Here is a 17,887-nt window from a genome sequence, read left to right on the forward strand (position 1 = left end):
CCTCTGCATCAACCCAGCTAACTTGGGGAAAAAAAAAAAGAGAGAAAAAAAATGGATGGAAGTGCTTTCAGTGCTGAACTGTAACCCCCCTGGAGCACAGACATTGACAGAACCGTGAAAGTTCTAAACTTCTGAACAAAAAAGCTGATTCACATTTCACTGTTGTTTTTCTGATAGCTTCACTAGTGCCACGGAAGTACCCTTCTGCAAGAAAACAAGCTTCCATGTCTCTGCAAAAATCACATTCATAAGTCCCACAAATGAGGGAGTCCCAGATATCTACTTGTACTTTCAGATTAGAGAATGAAAAAGAAGATACCAGGAAAGCACTTCCTTAAGGTAATATTGGTAAAGTGATGCCTTCATGAAATAAAACTAGAACGACTCTGCAGAGACAGCAGTAAACCAGCAGGAAGTCAATGAGCAGCCGTGTTGATGTTCCACACTCCTAAGTCTAACCACCTACAGCCATGCCCCACTCAAACAAAGCATATTCTCTGCACAGCACTCTATATATAGCTTCCAGCAATTCCAGTTGCTTTTGTCAGTCCCAGAAGTATTGTCTGTTCTTCCCATCATCACTCACATCATGCAGTTTGTTGTGTTGTAGTACAATGGAAACAGTATTTCAACAGGTTGAGGAGAAACCTCACCTGCAGAGGCACCAGAGGACAAACCCAAGTCCACAGTAGGGGTCCAAGCAAATAGCGACTTCTCTGGAGGGATAAAGCTCACACTGCAGCTTAATAGAACGACAAAAGGCACTAGTGGCTGCATGAGACATCTGAAAGACAACAGCAAAGTAATTAAAATCATCAACTATGTCATTTGGAAGGCTCATTCCCAAACTGCGCCAAGTGCTTAAATCTGTTACAGGATAGAGAAAACAAATAAATATTGACTTTGTGCTCAGAGTAAACACACATGTAATTTGTATCTAAGAAAACATAATTTTCCTTTAAGAGGGCATCCAAATAACTGTGAAAGGGTAAGGGAGACAGAATGAATGGTACATTTGAAGTGATTTAGGAAGAAAGCTGTGAGTGGTTTAAAAATGTGCTCCAAGCTGTACGTAAACTAATGGTAACAAGCTAAACCTCCTCAAAGAACAAAGGAATGAATGACCGCAGGATCTGAATGAAATATTTTGTGGACAATGAGTAACATGTTTCTAAGTACGTATTTCTTAATGCAATAAATAAAAAATGCCGATGCACTTTTTAAATTGAAAAGGATTTTGCATGCAAGCCAGTACTAAGGACCTAATCATTCAGTGACAAAGATCCCCAATAAACTCAGTAAAGTTTCTGTAAAATGTCTTCAGGTTCTCCAGCTCCTAATTGAGAAACAGGCTCTTAAAATCATTGCAAGAAAACTCTTGGAGATAAAACAAGCAGAAAACAGAAACAAAAAAACCCAATTAAAAGGAAGTTCTTCTGATCTTTCCCCCAGTGTTAGGATGTTTCCTACACTCACCCATCCTGGCTTAGAAGTTCTAACTACAGTGGGAACAGAATTACATCTTTTAATCTTTGTCCTCTCTGTTAATAACAAGAAAGATACCTGTGTTAGAAATACAGCCTGGACAGGATTTAACTCATCTAACCTTTGAACTCTGCCACATACTGAGCGAAGTGCCTTATGTACTGTTAAGAGTCAATGGAGGGGAACAGGCACTTGGCAGGTAAAATTTATTTGATCTTAAGGTAAACAGGGGAATAAAGCTTCAGAAGTGACTTTTTCTCCATTGCCAATGAGAGCTATAATTGAGGCTGGACATGTTCCAAGTAATGCAAAAGGACCAGCTCAAAACAGGTATCCACACAGTGATCATACGCAGTTTGCAGAGATCAATTCTACTGTAGCTGAATCAAGACCACTTTTCCACACAGGATTATACTGAACTCTAGAGGTCCAGAATTGGTGTTATTCTGTAAATTTTTACACCATACTGGCTGCGAGCTATTGAAAAGGCTTATAGTGAATGTCAGTGGAATCTACTACTTCCAAAGTGATTACAAAACATTTATCAACTTTTCATAAGCCACATGAGTTGTTTAGCCTTTTGATTTTTTTTAATTTAACACCACTGCATTATGGATATAAGCCTCATGGCCTCTTACGATCCTTTCGTAATTAATTGATAACTAATAATTATCTAGCAGATGGTAACCGTTTACATAAACCTGATGAATCAGTGTTCTGGAAGCACTGTGACCCAGGTATCAGAAGCTAATTGAGAATTCCTTGATGGATTTATCTGGATTTCCCTTTGGCCACATTAAGAAAAGGTACACTGACTGGCCCTGCCTTTGACCATCTTTGAAGCTCTTCAAACACTGACTCTGCATTGTCAGTAGTCATTTCTGCAAGTCTGGTAAGGTGGAATTCATGCCAGATTTAATATGGATGACTGCATCTGAAACAATGTAAAAAAAGGATGAGTAAGTCTCATTTCCTTCATAAAATGGAAGTAATAGTTAAAGAATGCTTCAGGCAGATAAGGAGTGGCCTATCTGCAGGGATACTGGAATGAAATTTTTAGTCTGAGGAGAAGAGGGGCTAAACTCACCACACACAGTACCCTAGTGAATATGGAACTGATGTAATTTTAACAGAATCAAATAATGACTGCAAGGAAGGAAGCAGTTCCATTTCTATTACCAAAAATCAAGAGGAATTACAAATCAGGAGCAATGTACCACCTGCCAGCCTGGTGTGATTGATAGCAGCAATGCAAGCTTCAGCAAGAAGTCCCTACCTTTACCCCTGCTAGCATGCCAGTTGTGGAGACACTGAAGTCAAGGTAAGCAAGCGTTTCGGGGTTAGAAGGTTTGTAGATCTGTGCAGGCCGCTTCTTTGGCAAATCATCTAGTGAAAATACAGAAAGAAAATGTGCGTGTCTTACTCCCGTGACAGATAGACCTCTGAGTGCTTGACAAAGGCAGTGATAAAAGAAGACACAGACGTCTCCTAGCCTTAGTACTCACCTGTATCTAGTACTGGAGGCCATGTTCTGACATCCACTGCTGCTGCCGCCTCTCGCGACCGTAACAATTTACATATTAATTGTGTAGTCATCAAGCAGGCAGAGCGGCTCACCTAGGAATTCAAGAAATAAATAAAAATGCAATGGGATACTGATTAATTCTCCCATGAAAATGAGCAAGACTGATTTATTTTCTGCCAGTACAGGACACAGGTATATTAGTCTTATGTTTTCCAATCAGGAGGTAGAAAGATGCACAAAAAATGCAGCTCACAAAGCAGACAAAGACATGTGAGTTTTACAAATTACTGGAAAATTGCACTTTGAGAAATGTTGTGATGAAACTAAAGGCACCTTAATAGTCAGAATGTGACTTTTCCAAAACATTTTATTAGTTATCAACCCAGAATGCCAGTGCAGAATACTGTGACCAAAACACTTCCTATTTGATGGTAATATACTTGGTTTCTAAACAGTATTTTCACATAACCCAAAACCTAGCCTGACACTTATATGAATAATTTTACTATCTTAAGTCAATTTTATGTTAGCCATATATTTCCAATTCCTGTGCTAGTGATAAACCACTGGGAACTCTTCTGATTATTGACAAAAGTAGCTCTAGACCACAAATTGTGCAAGTGGCACTAAGGGATGAAATGGTGAGTTTACTGCAAACACCATCTGCACTGAATTTTAGATGATGTGCTGAAGGTATCCTCCTTTCAGATTTGCTATTTTTAAAAATTCATAAGTAGCAACTACAAGAATATTTCTTATTGATTATAAAAATTCATGTATTTAAGGAAATATTCAGACAAACATAAACACTGCTGCTCACTGAAGATAGTAGAGAGGGAAAACTGAATAGGCAGCATCATTCTTCTCCTAAACTTTGAGGAACTAAGCTAAGAGTATTTTTTTTCTTTAAGGAATATGAAACCTGCACCCTGAATATTGCACCCTGAATTTCTAATGTTCAACCTAAGGAAATCGGTAACAATACGTTCACTGAATTTTACCCTGGAGCAGAAGAGATCCACTTCTGTTGACAGTAATCTCATGGAGGTCAACTTTATAGAGCATATGAGGAAATAGGAGCACACAAGCACTGACCCTAGCTCTACTTTCTCTAACCCCATGATTTCCCTGTATGGGCAATCTAAATATTTCAAGATAGAAGTGAAGACAAATGAAGCCACTGCAGCATTCCTCAATCCAATCATGTCACTGTCATGGCAAGGCAAGGTAATTCTTACATAGTTGTTCTTAATCTTTAAGTGAAGCCATAAACCAAAAGGAATTCCAATAGTTGGTAGTTACTAGCTCTCTCAGGAACTAGGTTATCTGAGAGATCAGGAGGTTCATTAAAATACAGAATGTCCATGCCTGGAGAATAGCAAGTCAGAGGTAAAAACAAGGGGATGGTGGGAAGGAGAAAGAAGACATCTGAGCTACAAATTAGCAACTGCTCCAGATGGGGTTCAATAATGTTCAATTATATTTTACTACTACCAGTTCATCACCAAGACACAAATATGTAGGTCAAAATTTGCTCAGAAGTCATTTTTACTGACTTCGAAAGGTGCTGTGTAGTCATATAGCATGTCAGAGCAGGTTTTGACCCCATCACACTGGGAAATCTGTATGATTGCTTTGGCAATGAAGGAATAGCCTCAATATTTTATTTTCTACAAGGTCATCCCTCTCCAAAATTAAAGAAAATCTTGTGTAAAACAGAGCTGAGAGTCTTTTAAGTCAAACTGGCATTATTATGGCTAATAAATTTCAACATATTATTTAAAGTTAGTCTATTGAAGGGACAACGATTACAAGTCAGCTTAGACCTGCCCTTAGGTTTTCCTCATGAAACCAAACAGATCTAATTTGGCTATCAAACAACAAAGGAAAACCAAAATATCACATTTTACATCATTTCTATAATTTTAACAACTGATGTTTAAAAACTGTGAGTGCCAAACTATTAAATAAGGAGAAACCTGAAGACAATTTCTGTTAGCTCTACTGATACTTGGTGGCATTTGATGCCATAAGGAAAGCCATAAATTATAACTATCTCTAGTACTTATTACTTGAAAGTATCAACATTAATTAGAAATGTTAAAATGACATTTGTTACAACTTGTTTTTTCAGAGACTCAGAATTCCATTTAATAGATTAGAAACTGCCAGATGTAACAGACTATCTCTTTGCAACCATTTTATTTCCCTCAGTAGCAAGCACAATGAGGTTATTTATGTGCAACGAAGACTCAACATCATTAGATAAATCCAAAATATCAAAAGAAAGCACTGAATGAAAAAGTCTGAGGAACACTTTTCTGGATAAAACAAAATACTGACCAACATCTTCACAATAGAACTTTGAAACTGCTTTAAACTGCAAAACAATTAGACGTACAGAACTAAGCCCAAATCATCATTGGGTAATTTCTAGGTTTTTCTCAATAGTCAGTGTAGCTTTGTCAGGTGAGGAATCCTACCTCTCCTGGCATATAGCTAAATACAAGAGAGCACTTCAAATATATTTCTTGAAAGAAGTAGCATAACTGTGGCAAGATGTGACAGCAGAAGTCAGAAGGTGGTGTGTGTCACGCAGCATTGATGCTGCAACACACTGAAGTCCAGAATCTTTAGAAGGAATAGAACTCTTCAGCCTGCACCACTGCTCACTTAAGTTTCCATTCCTAAAGACTGCAAAACAATTTCCCATCTACCATTTAATCTACTTGTGCACTTTCAGGTGTTTACTCACCTCCACAATCATCTTCACTGTAGGTAAAGTGGTAGCTATGTTCTGGGGATGTGGAGGTCGGACTGTTATTGGCACACAACCTGCATACAGGCACCCATAAAATGCGGCAATCAGGTCTATTCCTGCATGAAGAATAAAACAAAAATCCTCCCCTGAAAATCAAATCATTTAATCACAGACACCTATGTCAGCATAAATATTACTTGGAACTCAACTCAGAAGGTTAAATGAGTGACTAAGCCCTTTAACAGACTTCTTTTTCAGCTCCTTGTCAGTATTTGTTCTGCTTCACTGATTCCTTTCAATCGTACTGTTCTTATGAGCACGAAAAACAAAAGGCGACACACAAAGCTGTAGCCAGGTATCATCATATAGCTGAATTCCACTTATATGATCAGGAAGTAACCTGTTAAAAAGACTGATTTTTACAGATTAATTATCTTCCTAAATTTGCATTTATAGACAAATAAGAGTCTACAGGAAGGATGCCCCAACAAAAGCATGAGGTAGGATGATGCCATCTCCTATCAGCTGCAGAAAGAACATCTGGAGGTTTCATTAAACCCTGTCTTTCTCATGTCATTTTTAATCTCAGATATGCAGATGTGACTTACCTACCTGAAATTTTACAGTAAAAAAGAGAGTCACGATTTTGATATCCTGCTTCGAAATAAAATTAGGTGCTGTTCTATATGAATATTGACTGCAGTGACGGATTGTGTACAGCACACTTCAAGCTATCTAAAGAGGCCAAACAAATACCAGCACAAAGAACCCTTGAATACTGTTGTTCGATAGCTCCCTGGTGTTGTACACAGGCTGTGGTAAGACAACAATGGGGCCTGTTTTATCCTTTCAGTGGAGGAGGATCTGCAGTACTGGTAAGTTCTTGTTCCTTCAATAAAATGCTTTATATATGGGAAGTAACATACAGAAAATAAAACCTTCAGTTTAAAATACTAGTCTTCTTTTGTGGAAAAGCTTTTCCCATATTAACTGTGGAGAAATTATTCCTATAAAGATCTTAGCAGTGTCTTGCAGCCCCTACCCACTAAGTATCACAATACAGACCTTAAATCAAACTGTTTATTTCACTAACACACATGAAATGCTAAAGAGCAGCAATAGATCAGAAATAATTTTAAGCAAATGTCAAACATGGTATTAGTTAACACAGTCTTAAAAGCCCTTATGTCAAATGATGAAATGCAAGCTCAGAGAGCTGTCTAAGTTAAAGATTTACAGAGAAAACAGTGATTATAATTTGGTATTTCTTAATAATCTGTTTTTTATCCATCATATTTCTCTCTAAAAACCCATTGATTACTTCCTAGATGTTGCTGTTTCACCCTCACGAAGCAGCACTTCCAAGAGGGAATTCAACAGGTGATTCTAAGAACACTCAGTAGATGGAATATTCTAGTAGAGCCGAATGCTTATAAAATAGTGTATTTCCAACAAATTAAAAAAAAGCGGTAATTAAATTCGACTGTCTGTAAGAGACAGGTATTAAAAACACAGGTTAATCTTAATCTGAACCCAAAGAAATAATATTGATGCACATATACAAAGTGAAATTCTTTTAAATATGCTTGACAAATTTCAAAGAAATACACGTAAGGCAAAAATTTTATGTTTTGCCAATTAACATGGTTTACAGGTTGGTAATGCCATCAATACAGCACTGTTCTAAAGGATCTTGATAAACTTTTGGGATTACCGAAGTACCAAACATGGCAGTTCTTTACCTGGTGGGTAAACCAAAGCCACATGGTCACCATCTTGTAAATGCCCCCTTTCCATCAACATGACAGCGATCTTCTCAGCTCGTTTATGTAGCTGGACACAAGTTAGTGAGTTGGCTATTGTTCCCTGCACAGGAAGAAAGATAAATGTCACAGAAGATAACGCAATGTGCCAAAACTCTGTCTTCCTCTGCACTTTAAGAAGTTCCTGGATAAGGTGCAGCCACAATATGTCACAAAATAAAATTAAATACAGAAACCTTCAGCCTTATGACAATTGTAGTTGGAGGGAAAAAAGATGTTTGTAAAGCAGAGGAGTGGTCTCTATTCGCTCTAACCAAGGGAGTACAGTAGTATATTAATATCCTGCCCATGTAACCTGTACCTCCCTTGCTACGCCAGCAGCATTTTCCCTGCTGCAGCCAGGAAAGTGCCTTTATGGTCTCTGCAGCAATCTGGAAAATCTGTGGAGAGCAATCCTGAAAATTGCACTTCGTTGCCTGCACACTGGCGTGAAGCCAAATGGTGCAGCAGAAATACTTCAAAAGACAAGAGACAAAAGACAGGAGAAAACAATACTTCGTGACAGGGAAAAGAATTAGTCTGGTACAAAAGCTAAGCACATGCATATAAATAAAATACAGAAGAAAGGCATTTGTTGAATTTGAGTAACTCTGGTCAGCATGAAGAAAAAAGGGGAGTGACAATATGCTACACAGTTTGGCTTTTTGAAGCATTTCAAATAGCACTAACCCCAAATTATCAGATACAGTACTTTAAATTGGATGAGTGTTAACAGTTCTTGTATTTTCTAAATATATATATGTGCATATATATAGGCACACACAAACACACATATAGAGAAATGTATACATCTGTATCACAGAATTCACTACCACAGCTGACACCTCAGAAGAGAAGTCTAAAAATGAACGTGCAGGACAGACTGACTGTGCCTAGAGCTGGGATCATGGCAGTGCATAGAATCATAGAATCATAGAATAGTTAGGGTTGGAAAGGACCTCAAGATCATCTAGTTCCAACCCCCCTGCCATGAGCAGGGACACCACACACTAAACTATGTCGCTCAAGGCTCTGTCAAATCTGGCCTTGAACAAACACCAGGGTTGGAGCATTCACAACTTCCTTGGGCAACCCATTCCAGTGCCTCACCACCCTAGGCAGGGCAGTACAGAAAGGGCTGCACTTCTGTTTGTGCAACTGTTCTGTGGAAAAAGAGGATTTCAGTCTCCAGCACTAAAAGAGTGCTCAGCAAGCACTAAGTTCACTTATAAATAGGGAGACTGAAGAAACAGGGGTTAAAAAAGACTATGTATACACTCAAAAGGACAATTTTTTTGCAAAAAAATGCAATCCAATGCAATGCAGAATATTAAGAGAGAAAGCAAGGTCTACTGTTTTAAAGAAATATTCTTTACAATCTATTTTAACAAGGCAAGGAATAATAAGCATTTTCCCTGATTATTGGTTTCTATCCACCATCACCATCCCACAATAAAACCACAGTATTTATTGACCACAAGCTTCAGAGAGGAGACAGCAATTTGATAAGGGTCTAGCACTAGAAGTAGCGGCATGTTACCAGGCACTACTTGGCATTTACAAGATTTATTGTAAACTATGAACAAAGAGGACAACCTAATTGAAAAGAAAAAGAACAAAGTCAGGGCTTGGCATTCCTCTTCAGTATCTTCAGCAACCACAATTACTGAAATGCACTTCAGGCAATTTTAATCAGTCTTCTAAACAACGTGAAGAACATTTCACTATGAAAGCTTCCTCTAAAGACATATGCAACTACATGGATGCTGGTCTAGAGATGGTTTCCATCTGTCCAGCCCTAAATATGGCCAAAATGACCTTGTCAGTGTAGAGCTGCCAGTATGAATGTGCTTAAGCTCCTCTTCCCTTCTTTCAAGAAACTGCCTGTTTGCATAGTCATGGGAAGAAAGACCCTTTATATCCCCACATACATCAGTAGCACAGGCCCTACTGACACAGAAAAGGCATTGCTGCAAATTATGTAAATTTGTGCAAAACTTGTTTACATTTAAGACTTCTGGCACTTGCTGCGTGTGAACCAGCTGCAGTGTTTATATGAAAGACATTGTTTATATGAAGTGCAGGGAAGGAGAATCCTGTTGTTGGACAGGAATTATTGGCAAGCACCAGGCAGCAATTCCCTTTGGGTGCTGTATGTGAGCTGTCCTGCAGTGTAAAGGTGTTGCAATCCTTCATGACACACACTAGAAGTAATGTGCTGCACTAATTTTGAAATATTCCAAGTTCTCAAAAAGCTTGGGTTACAGGAAAACACCAATCTCACTGGATTTCTATTAGTCATCCATTGCAAGATGCCTGGATGTTTTAGAACAAAGTGTACAAATAATGTGCAAGGAAGACTAAAAGGGAAAAGCTACAAACCAGAACTAAAATTCTAGATGAGTAACAAAACCTGCCTAGGCAAACTTGTCACTCCTTTCCATAAAACATTAAATCTCTCCATAAAGCATTACATCTCTCAAACAAATTTCATATAAGATACTCCACATTGAGAGTAGTGGAGAAAGTAAATCATAGAATCACAGAATGGTTTGGGTCAGCAGTCCCCTTAAAGGTCACTCAGTTCCTACTCCTTGCCACAGGCAGACACTCCCTCCAGTAGTCAGGTTGCCCCACGCACTGTCCAGCCTGGCGTTGAACACTGCCAGGGATGCAGCAGCCACCACTTCTCTGGTGCCAGTGCCTCACCACCCTCACAGTAAAGAACTTCTTCCTTATACCTAATCTAAATCTACTATCTTTCAGTTGAATTTCAAAATTCAACCATTTTTTGCTTCTATGGAATGCTAAGGTCATTTAATGACTTATTGGTAGCCCCTAACTGAACTTTGGTATCAGCACTGTAATACAGGCTGAGGAAGTATATCCTATAAATATACTAAGTGGTTATTTCACAGAGGTTCACAAATTACTGGAAGTTTAAGAACTCATCCAAGTTGGGTAGGGACCACGTGGGCTGAGATAACACCAGCTACTCCAGGTTGCCCATGGAAATAGCACTATTCCAGGCCCCTCATCTTCTGGAGACCCTCTCATACTACATATGTTTCCCAGTTTTGACAGATGTGTCTGAATGTACCATAGTGGGATGGTTTGAAATCAGACTTTGATCGTCTACAGTGGTCTTGGGAATTATTGGCTTGTCACCTACAGTCATCTAGGAAGTCTGTAATCACCTACTCTTAGTAAACCCAAGTTCTTGTACCATATGATGTACATTAATTTCTTTTTTATAAGCAATGCAATTCTGTGCCAGGCTGGCACCTAATGTAGGATATGCAGAGAGATTAGTAATCCTCCGCAGACCTTGCTGGATTCTGGACATACCTCGTTTTCTCTTCACCTCCTCTCCCCATTCTGACACCTCCAAGAGATGGTCCAGTTTCAAAAACAACAATCATTGTTTTAATTAGGGAATATACTCTGGTTTTGCCAAGCCTGTGCTTTTCTAATTGGAAATCAGGACGGTGAGCAGTATTAAATACTACTCTTTGGTATAGGAACAATGAGTATTGAAATAGATTTGCAGTGTCAGCTCACCCACAACATATATGTGGTAGGAAAAGAAATGAGAAATGTGTAAGGCGTGCTGTCTGATACAAAAGTAATCTCTATTTTGACAACTGGCAATGATTATTCTCTTTTCCTTTCTGCTTCAGTGAACATTAAATATAACAGCTAAGTATTAATGGGAAAAGAAACAGAAAGGTCACGTTCAGCCACAGCACAAGCAGGTGCAGCTGAAATACCGGTGTGCCATTTCCCATAGTACAGCCTGTCAGAACAACATCTGAGCTTCTTACCCTGCAGTTGAGTAGAGTGTAAAGCACATGGTCAGGAGTGGTCTGAGCTCTCCACTGCAACACTTCTGAGAGGAAGAGGAACTAAAATAAAGCAGAGTGGTAGTCATGACACTAAATAACTTCTTGGCTTTAAAAAAGAGGTAACTATTTTTGCTAGCTTAGCTATGTCTTACTCATTTATATGCTACATTTTACATCAATACCCAGAAACACTAAACATGAATTAATTCTTTTGTCATCACACATATTTATAGTGAGGTGCTTTTGCATGGTAGCAGCAGCCTCTCTGGAAGTGAAGACACTGCTGAGGTTATGATGTATTACTACATATATTTTCAAAGCAATAAACTAGTTCTTACTGATTGAATTTAAGCACCATTTTAATTCTTTAACTTCCTCTCTTTTTCTTACTATAAGCATACAAATATTAATACTGCTCAGAGCTTACTAATTCAAGTATTCACATAAGCTCCCAAAAGCTGAATTTCAACTTAATTTTACAGGATCAAAATAACAACAAGTAAGGCCAGGGCCACATACACAAACAAAGTTCCCTGGACTCCATTTGAACTTAGTAAAAAATACATAATAAGAGGCTGATTTGTGGTTGAAGCTCTATTGGTTGAAGCTCTATTAACACTTTTGACCATGTTCTGTTGTGCCATGTAAACTTACTAAAAAAAATCAATTGAAATGAAACACAATGACTCCCCCTCATGTCTATTTTATATTTAGCTGGAAATTGGGGTTCTGAAATATCTGTGAATTTAAAAAAGGCATCAACAAATTCTGCACTACTACTACTACTACTAATAAAAAAAAATCTATGTGCTGCTAAGTGTCCTGATGCTAACTAGCTAAATAAAAGCTGTGTTGGAAAAGTTCAGCTTACCTTTCTGGCTTGGTCATTATCTTCTATTTGCCCCAAATCTCTACCACTGGCCTGTGCAATTCTTTTTCCAGAGACCAAGTTCCCCACCATCACAGAGGCAGGGCCAATTTCTAGAACAGAGCAGAAATGTGTTAAGTGTAATAAAGGTCCTTTGCTTCTGGATGAATTATTTATTTATTTGTTTATTTTGCATTACATTATATTTTCCTTATTGCCATGCACCACATCAAACCTTAAGCACATTTCTGTTGATATAGACTTTGGTTGATGGACCAGAAGTAGCTGGAAGATATGCAGGCCTGGATTTACCCTGTCTAAACATATCTAACCGAGAAGCCCATTTAGCCTGGTCTCTCTACAGCCAGAGACACATCTTGTCTGCTTTGGTAAGAGGAATCTTTGGAAAATACAGCTCCTAATTTAGCCATGTCCATTCAAGTGCCTAAAACCAGATGAGATGTATCCAGGCTTCAGGGACAACGTTCGTATTTCTCTCTTCTGTTCCTGGGCTAAGTAGCATTTGTATTAGCAATTCTATATTGCTAATAGACACGAAGTGACAAGATTAGGAAGGCAGATGGTGCATATGATAAAATATATGCGAGCCCTTTAGCACAAGGTAGAGACTGAAGAAAAAAATCTTTACAGGAAAGGAAGATGCCATGGCTGATGTTTCTTCATGAGGTGGCTTTCACTGATGTTCTTTTGTTACCATCAGGAAAAAATACCTGTCTTATAGATACCATTTATTAATTTGTTTTCTGCTTCTCTGGCATGTATCACTGATCAACTGCAATTGATAACCAGGCTTTACTTCTAGTCTATGATGTCCAAGCTTTGCCTCATGTGGTGTCTGTGTCAAAATACGAGATGTGTAAATAATGCAGATAAACAACATCTACAGGCTACTCTGCTTTAAAAATATGAAAACAATATTCTCTGAGTAAGTCACAATTATGCAAAATGGGAGAATGTGATGCTATGGGGTTAGTTTCTGCGTTCCAGGCATTGCTTTCCCTATAGTGATATACAATGTATACATAATACAAGTATCTCCAATGCACTGATCCTAATTCAGTCATTACTTTGTGAAGCAGCAACAAGTAAATACTGAATTGAGCACTGCAGTTAAAGGCTTCATTGCTTTTATTAAGTTAGTGGAAGTCACTGTTAACCTCTGACATTGCCAGTAAATGCAAACTGAAATTACAGTCTTTATTTCTGAAACATTTGTCCAAAGGTTTTAAATAAACAAGCTGACAGTTTTGGCAAACCTGCACTGAATTCATGATGGGTAGTCCCCATATTCAAGATCAGAAGGTAAACTCACTTCATATTCCAAGCTAGTTTTCAATGTGGAAAGTAATATTCAGTCTAATGTAGCTGAATTCAGGTCTTAAGCCTGAGGCTACAGATCCAGAAATCCTTGAAATTAATCTGACTAACAAAATCTGCAACTGGATTAAAAGTAAAAAATTTGCTAAATTTTGCATGTTTATAGGGCATGAGTAATCCGTGACTGGAATACATCAGGCTACAAGGGTTTTCTCGGTCTCCTGAGTCAGTGCCTTGCTGTACCATTTCATCCAGTATTTTTTATAAAGTGTGGCAGAACTTCTGAGGAACTGTCTTAAAACTAGGGTTTTCCCTCAAATATACTGGCTGTGAGAATAAAACAGAACCTCCCTACTCAGGTAAAAACCTTTATCCTCATTCTTGGGCTTAATTTAGTTATGACCAGTTATTAAGTATTTGTTCTTCCATCACTTACTTAGTGTCCACAGTCATCTTCCTCTCTATTACTACTTCACAAACTCAGCCTTCGCCTAAGCCAGATTTTATCCTTCTCTATTTTGGTCTCAGTCCATCCTCTTTAAACATAACTGACAAGGAATTTACAAAGAACTCCGGGGGTGGCCTCACAGTGCCTTACATGTTCACTGAACTTCATTTTTTGGAGCATTTTAATTTGCACTCTTTGTGAAGATATTTCTAGCTTCTGTCAAAACCAATGATGTCCTTAATACACCTGCAATATTTAACAGAAACAGCTGACCAAGCTGATCTTCATCTGCATTAACAATTACTTTATTTTGCTCCATACCATGAACACACAACATTAAGTTATCATCCTTTTGTCTTCACTCACCTGGTTGTTTTTGCCTTGGTTTAGGCAGGTTTGTGACACATGTGTGGGGACACATCAGCACATTACAAGGATGCAGTGATCCTTCCAAGAAGAGCTGTTTGGTTTCAGACAGGTGTATTCCTCCCAGTGGTGTCTTGGGAAGTGTGTTTGCTGGTACGAGTGCTAAGCAATAGACTCCCACTTGATGAATACTGTCAATAGCCTAAAAAAAGCAGGAAGTTCATTTTAATGAAAGGCTAATTTTTCATCATTCTAATAAGCACATGTTGTTCTGAATTACTGCATAAAACAACCCTAATAATTAACTAGCAATGGAAAGACACTTCAGCAATGTCAGTGATAAGGAGGTTCTTTTCAGTGAGAATAGGTGGATGGGAATGTAACACTGATGTTATTACACTCATTCCAAAAGATAAAAAGGCAAACAAAAACCTGGTGATAAATACACAGAAACCTATTAAGAAATGCTACCTAGGCATCCCTCTTAGGCACATGTTAGTAGCACATATCCTGGAGATTTATTACTAAGACAGGCTAGCAACCCATGTGAAACTGATTTTAACCTGTGTACTTCTCAGAATTAAATTCAAAGGATTCCTATCAATTTAACATCCAGTCTACCTTGTAGAGCAAAAAAGAATTTCAAAGGTTGCACATATTATCACCATATACCTACTGATGTATGTAGCTTGTGAAGTTTTAATTTTTTTCTAAGGTAATAACTGTTTCACTCTCTGATTAGAGTGTAAAACATTATCAGGCAGAAATGAGAAATGAAAACATGTAAGGAAAAACTATGAAACTATCCACTTCAAAAAAACCTGTTGAATGAAACCAGAAAATTAAGCATCTTTGAATCTTACAGTAACTATGTTCATTATCTGACAAGCGGAATAAACAGTATCACTTCCAAGAAATCTATCATGTACAGTATCTATGTAATATACTTAGGTAAACATGAATATCCACGCACTTAGATTTTAATTCCATACACTTTTTAACTGGTTATTTTCCTTACATTGGGAACAAAAGTTGCAGAAAGTAAGAAAAACAACTTTAGACATCCACACAGACTGACACAAATTACATGTAGCATTTCTAATGAGTAGCTAAGTGTTCAAAAATATAATCTACTTCACTTGCATTTTAATTTTTAACTGTGAGAAAAGTGAATGCATATGTCTGTTGCCTTGAAGATACAATCTATATTCTGAGAATCAAATAATCATTTGTAGTAATGTACTCAAGTGTAGACCAGTAAATTACTGATTACTTCTACAGACTCTCTAAGCAATGCTTTGCTTTTGGCTCCTGTTTGCTTCATCTTTTATTGATTTGATTGCAAAATTTCATAGGAAAGAATAATAAAGCAGTATTCATTTTACAAACTTGGCAGTTTTATCAGCCACCGCAGTATTGGAAGACCCTGTTGCTGGTCTATAGACACCTGACCTGAAAGATCAGCAATAGTGAGATACATTATGACAGCCAACACACAATGTCTCATGTTTCTGGCAGAAATCATCATAACCTCCTAATCATAATGTTAGTTGTAGGTTCTGAAAGTCCATGATAATCATGGGATCTTCATACGACATCAGCCTGAAGGAAAACTGTTACAGGGCAACTAACTATTCTTATTCAAATGTAAACCACTGTGGCTCCTAGAGTTGAAGAATGGAAAGCAATACCCAGCTGGGGGTGGGATGGGGGTATTACATATAGTGATTCCCCAGTGACTTCCAAACTGTCTCCTTTGACAGCTACATCTTCAGCACAATGCCTGATAAAATGCCATGGGTCATCCAAAATTGTCACCTTTCACACTTTTGAGCTTGGCACATTTCTGAAGCAGGACATGACTTTGTTTTACAAGGACAAGCACTGATGAACTGAGCCTTAAAATTTTGAGAGATAAGAGTACTGGTCAATTTTAATACTGCTGGCATTTATGCCTCTTGATGAGATGGCTTGGTTTATGAAATTACTCTGTCCAGACAGAAGTAAATGGAGTATGTGAATTTTTATCCTTGTTTCATTGAGAAAATGGAGTAGAGATATCAGAACGTACAGAGTTCAGACTGTTATGTTATTCAAGCTGAGAAGACATCTCATTCTGATAAAACTATCCAGGCAGACACTCTCCAGTTCTGCAGCAGATCTTGCAGCTTTGCTTAGTTCTGTCAAGTCCTGCCAGCATGCTCGCACTGGTAAAACTAACATCCAGTCTGTCAACTACAGGGACCACAACCCTACCTGAAGGGTCAGATCAGTTTGCGGCAGCCTAGAACATGTGAATGAGTATCTAGGATCCATCTGACTGAACTGTTTGGTTACCTAGGATCTTCACCCACACTGTCACTAAAATACCTTCCTCCTCCACTACTCTCAAGAAACTCCATACCCAGCCTGACTACCCCCCCACAACCATGCCTCTGCTAAAACCCACAGATGCAGTCCAATGTAGTCCTGTATGTACAACAGCTCTAGCTGAGGAGCAGAAAGGGTCACGGAGAGTCAGAATATGTGTATCCACTGGAAAGTTCTGCAAACTGATGAAGCTCAACTCTTGGGAAGAGATTCAGATGCAGAGCAAGGCATAGCAGAAGTGGGCAGTGTAGGGCAGGGCTGGTACAAGGCAGCACACGCATGGTGTCAGATGAGTCTCATAAATATCACCAGCAATGAGTAGCAATTCGGCAGAGTTTGTTATCAGAGGTGTCATTGAGAGTCATGACACAATTGTGACATCGTTATGTTGCACACCACTAGCAGATGATTCAGATACAACTGGTTATCACTTCCTGGCATCTGTCATTAAAACTCTGATTGGGAAGGAGGCACAAAGAATCCCACATGTTCCTGGCTTTTGTTCTCCATCTATGCTTTCAGCTGAAGTGGAACCAGAAACTTGTCGTTCACATAGTGAGACATGGCAGAGTTGCAAACTTCACACAGAGGTGATGAAAGCAGCCATGCATATGTATACTTTGATATATGGCCTACCATTCTCAGACACAGCTCTGACTTGATCACACTCAGAATAACTGGACTGATTTTGAGCAGGAGCAACTTAACACAGGACCGCCACAGTGTTCAGTACTGAATTCTATTGACTATGATGGTGTAAGACATGATTTCTGCAAAAGCTACAGAAGTGCACAGCTGACAAAACAGGATTAGTGTAAACCCAGAGTTTCAGCCTTTCTTTTAGGAGCTTGCTACCTGACAAAAATTACCAAAGCATGGGCAATCCAAAAGCCTTTCCTTCTACAATAGTTGCCCTAGGTGCTACAAGGTGCTTCAAAGGCTTTCTGTGTGACGGACAAGCTAGAGGTTCTAGCTTTTCTTGGCAATAATTGAGATACACTGTGAATATGAGATGCCTCTAGCTGTATGAAATGTAGCTATCTTTTAAATCAAGAGAAAAGGTAAAACTGTCTTGAGAT

At 38.5% G+C, this 17,887-nt stretch overlaps 1 protein-coding gene across 1 annotated transcript in view; it reads right to left on the reverse strand.

Annotated features, from left to right (window-relative positions):
* LOC104403869 (disco-interacting protein 2 homolog C) overlaps positions 1 to 17,887 on the reverse strand; it is a gene marked incomplete at its 3' end in the record, with an annotated part of 104,485 nt that overhangs the window by 19,991 nt on the left and 66,607 nt on the right. Inside the window, exons 20-27 of the mRNA XM_010012148.1 lie at positions 14,439 to 14,640; positions 12,290 to 12,399; positions 11,398 to 11,478; positions 7,514 to 7,637; positions 5,766 to 5,887; positions 2,991 to 3,102; positions 2,762 to 2,871; positions 654 to 784 (exon numbers count right to left, since the gene is read on the reverse strand). Of these exons, the coding sequence (XP_010010450.1) occupies positions 654 to 784; positions 2,762 to 2,871; positions 2,991 to 3,102; positions 5,766 to 5,887; positions 7,514 to 7,637; positions 11,398 to 11,478; positions 12,290 to 12,399; positions 14,439 to 14,640 (992 nt within the window). The remainder of the gene's footprint in view (positions 1 to 653; positions 785 to 2,761; positions 2,872 to 2,990; positions 3,103 to 5,765; positions 5,888 to 7,513; positions 7,638 to 11,397; positions 11,479 to 12,289; positions 12,400 to 14,438; positions 14,641 to 17,887) is intronic.

This window comes from Nestor notabilis, unplaced genomic scaffold (genome assembly GCF_000696875.1).
Source record: "Nestor notabilis isolate BGI_N333 unplaced genomic scaffold, ASM69687v1 scaffold16303, whole genome shotgun sequence".
Taxonomy (NCBI): domain Eukaryota; kingdom Metazoa; phylum Chordata; class Aves; order Psittaciformes; family Psittacidae; genus Nestor; species Nestor notabilis.